Source organism: Limulus polyphemus, unplaced genomic scaffold (assembly GCF_000517525.1).
Source record: "Limulus polyphemus unplaced genomic scaffold, Limulus_polyphemus-2.1.2 Scaffold362, whole genome shotgun sequence".
NCBI classification, from domain to species: domain Eukaryota; kingdom Metazoa; phylum Arthropoda; class Merostomata; order Xiphosura; family Limulidae; genus Limulus; species Limulus polyphemus.
In genome coordinates this window covers 250771-253787 of record NW_013665972.1, presented here as the reverse complement: position 1 = coordinate 253787, position 3017 = coordinate 250771, and the positions used below count along the sequence as shown (strand labels likewise).

Sequence of the window (3017 nt, the reverse complement as noted above, 5' to 3'; positions counted from 1 at the left end):
CACCAGCCTACCCTATATCCAGCAAGAACTAGAACATTCGCCAATATACAGGATAATTCTAGAAAGTAGAGAGCGTGAGAATCACATGATCTCAATGACGCAACAATATATATATTTAACTATTTACAATGCACATAGAGAAAAAAAATATCTTCAAGCATTTTTGTTTCAAATAAGTTTAATTACTAAGAACTAAATGCACTTTATTAGAAATGTTCTGGGTTTTATGTTACCCATGACAATACTTTTTCCATTATTGATCTTGTTCAGTCTCAAGGCTGAAATATGTACTACTGCCTGATACCTTTCAATCTAATATGTTTTACAAAGGATGGCAAGATTAATAATCTCAAACCACACTTCATAACAAAACATTCACGGATCCTACTCTCCCCCACAATTTTAAGTAGTAGTCTTTTGAAAATTTGTAACTCAATTCTAAATTGTTGTACCTGAAGATGTTTATCATATTATATGAAGGATAGTTTATAAATATCTTTAAAAGAACCCAAAATAGTACGAAAATAGGAAGATTAATCTCATGCAAAAATAACTGATTAGTTATATGTAATCAATTAATGAGCCCAGCGATTAAAAATATGAGAGTAAATAGTAGTTCTAGTACTGACACTTTTTACTGTTTCACGTTTTCTGTGAGCATGGTTTTAAAGATGTGTTGCCAGATCTTAAAACAATTTCTTCTAATTTATTCCTTTTAGAAAGTAAGTCTTTTCAGATTTCAATATATCAGTGAATATACATTTTACGAAAATTGGGCTTTCACATTACATCACCACAACACATATCATATAACAGTCACTAAAGCACCTTATCAAGACATATTACACACAGTTGGAAATGCAATATCATTGTGGAAATGCAATGCGAAAACAGGTTTGATATTCATACACACAGTCACAAATAATTTCAGAAGCTAAAGTATAAAACTAGTTTCATACTGTACAATTATAACTTCCATTTTGAATGCTCCTGATGAATGACATTTTGATTTCTACAAAAAATTTATTCACGTCTTTAAAAGAGTTCATAAACATTAACCCAAGAACTACCTATGAGGTCCATACAAATACTTTTTGATCTAAAAAATTTTCTTGTTAAACTATTTATGTATCATATTAGTTTTCAAGCCATACAACTTTTGGATACAGCCTCAGACAGGACTCTTAGTAATGTAATGAGTCACATAAAAAACATACACAGAGATACATACCATCAGCACCACAATTATCAGTCCTACAAATTGCTGGGGTACCATACCCAATATATTTTATGTTAAAATTAGTTATTTCATCCAAATTTTTAGTTAGTTCTTTATAAGTTTTTGTACAATAGAAAGAAGAAGAAAAATTACTTCATTCTGATGCAAAATGTGAATTCCATTGGTGATGAATGGTATAAAAACATGTCAGTAATTTACAGATTAAACTGAAAATACAGACCACCTCAACAACTACGTTCACAGGTACCGCGTAAAAGATTCCAACCTTAATAATTCAACATTGTTTAGTCTGCAGTGTTTTGCTTGGGAGTTACAATAATATTCTTCTATAACTAATACTTGCACTTAGCCTCATCTCTTGCAGGTAAATCTTGATATTGAAACTATTTTCTTATTAAAATAACATATATGAACCCATATTTTAGTTATGATTAAGGCATATATTAAACAAAATATATTGTTTTTGTGATATTTTGGGAAACAATACCACATAATATGCTACTGTTATTAGCTGAACTGAAATATTTTGTGATCACGTACTTGATCACGTTTTGATGATATAAGTACCACTTGATTAAAATGAAATATTTTTATCACTAACCCTTACGATGCATCAAGCGGATATATCAACTTTGACATTTATAGCCATTTGATGTAACAAAAAAGATTTACCCCATGGCTTCACAAAATACTAGAAAAGGTCAAATTCCTAGTTTAATTTTTTGGTGGATAATTAACACTTTTTGGAAACCAGCCCAATATGTTTTACGCACCAAAAGGGTTAACGTTTGAGACCACATCTCCCATGCTTTACTACAATCAGAAGTTTTTAACATAGCTGAAAGCTAAAATTCCTCAAAACTTACCACATTTTTGTACTTGTCACTATGTTAAGATCTTAATATAAACACGTGTCTTTGTAATATATTATTTACTTATGCAAGTTTAAAGGAAATTTGTGACACCCAATACTTATTTAAATACACCTTATATAAACAGAAGGTAAAATCTAATATTTTTAAGACTGTATATTACAGTTTGTCACTAACATATAATAGTCTGTATATCACTACAAAGCTGTGCTAATTATAACTGAAAAATTCTGAACTACTTACTTCAATAAATTTGTGACTTAATTTAAAAGTATTATAAGATGACTTCTAAGACACTTTAAGAATACAAAAGTTATCTTTTACATTAATTTTGTATTACAAACAATTCTTAATAATTTGCTTTATTTAAACATTACAAAGAGCTGTTGATTTCATATTAAATTTCCATAACACAGTATTATAAATTAAACAAAAAAAGGTTAAGATAATCAAATGTTAAAAGTGTAATAAGAAAAACTGACATTTTATTACAGTTAATTTGTAAACACTTTCAAATTAGCTTAAATAAACTACATGTTATATATAGAAACACACACACACACAAAGAATAGAATAACGTTCATATTTTACATATAAAAATATGTTAAGCTTAACCCATTTTTGACTGTACCTGTTTCAGCTGCTTTCTTTATGCCAGGTTCATCTTCTGGACCATTCACATCAAAAGTCATGAGATCAAACCAAGATGGCATCCGGAATCCTGCATTTAGGCTCACTGGCATCGTTGGGCTTAATGAAATGAATCATATATAAAATTAAACAACAAGATTTGGGCATTTTAAACATTATGTAATCATATACTTGTGTATCCATAGACACTGAGTGGTCACAAGTAAATAGACACCTAATTTTTCATCATTTAACTGATTTATGCTAACTAATTT

At 29.2% G+C, this 3017-nt stretch overlaps 1 protein-coding gene across 1 annotated transcript in view; it reads right to left on the bottom strand.

Moving 5' to 3' along the window:
* LOC106457698 (acyl-protein thioesterase 1-like) overlaps positions 1–3017 on the bottom strand; it is a 30534-nt gene that overhangs the window by 9026 nt on the left and 18491 nt on the right. Inside the window, 1 exon segment of the mRNA XM_013917145.2 lies at positions 2744–2862. Within this exon segment, the coding sequence (XP_013772599.1) occupies positions 2744–2862 (119 nt within the window).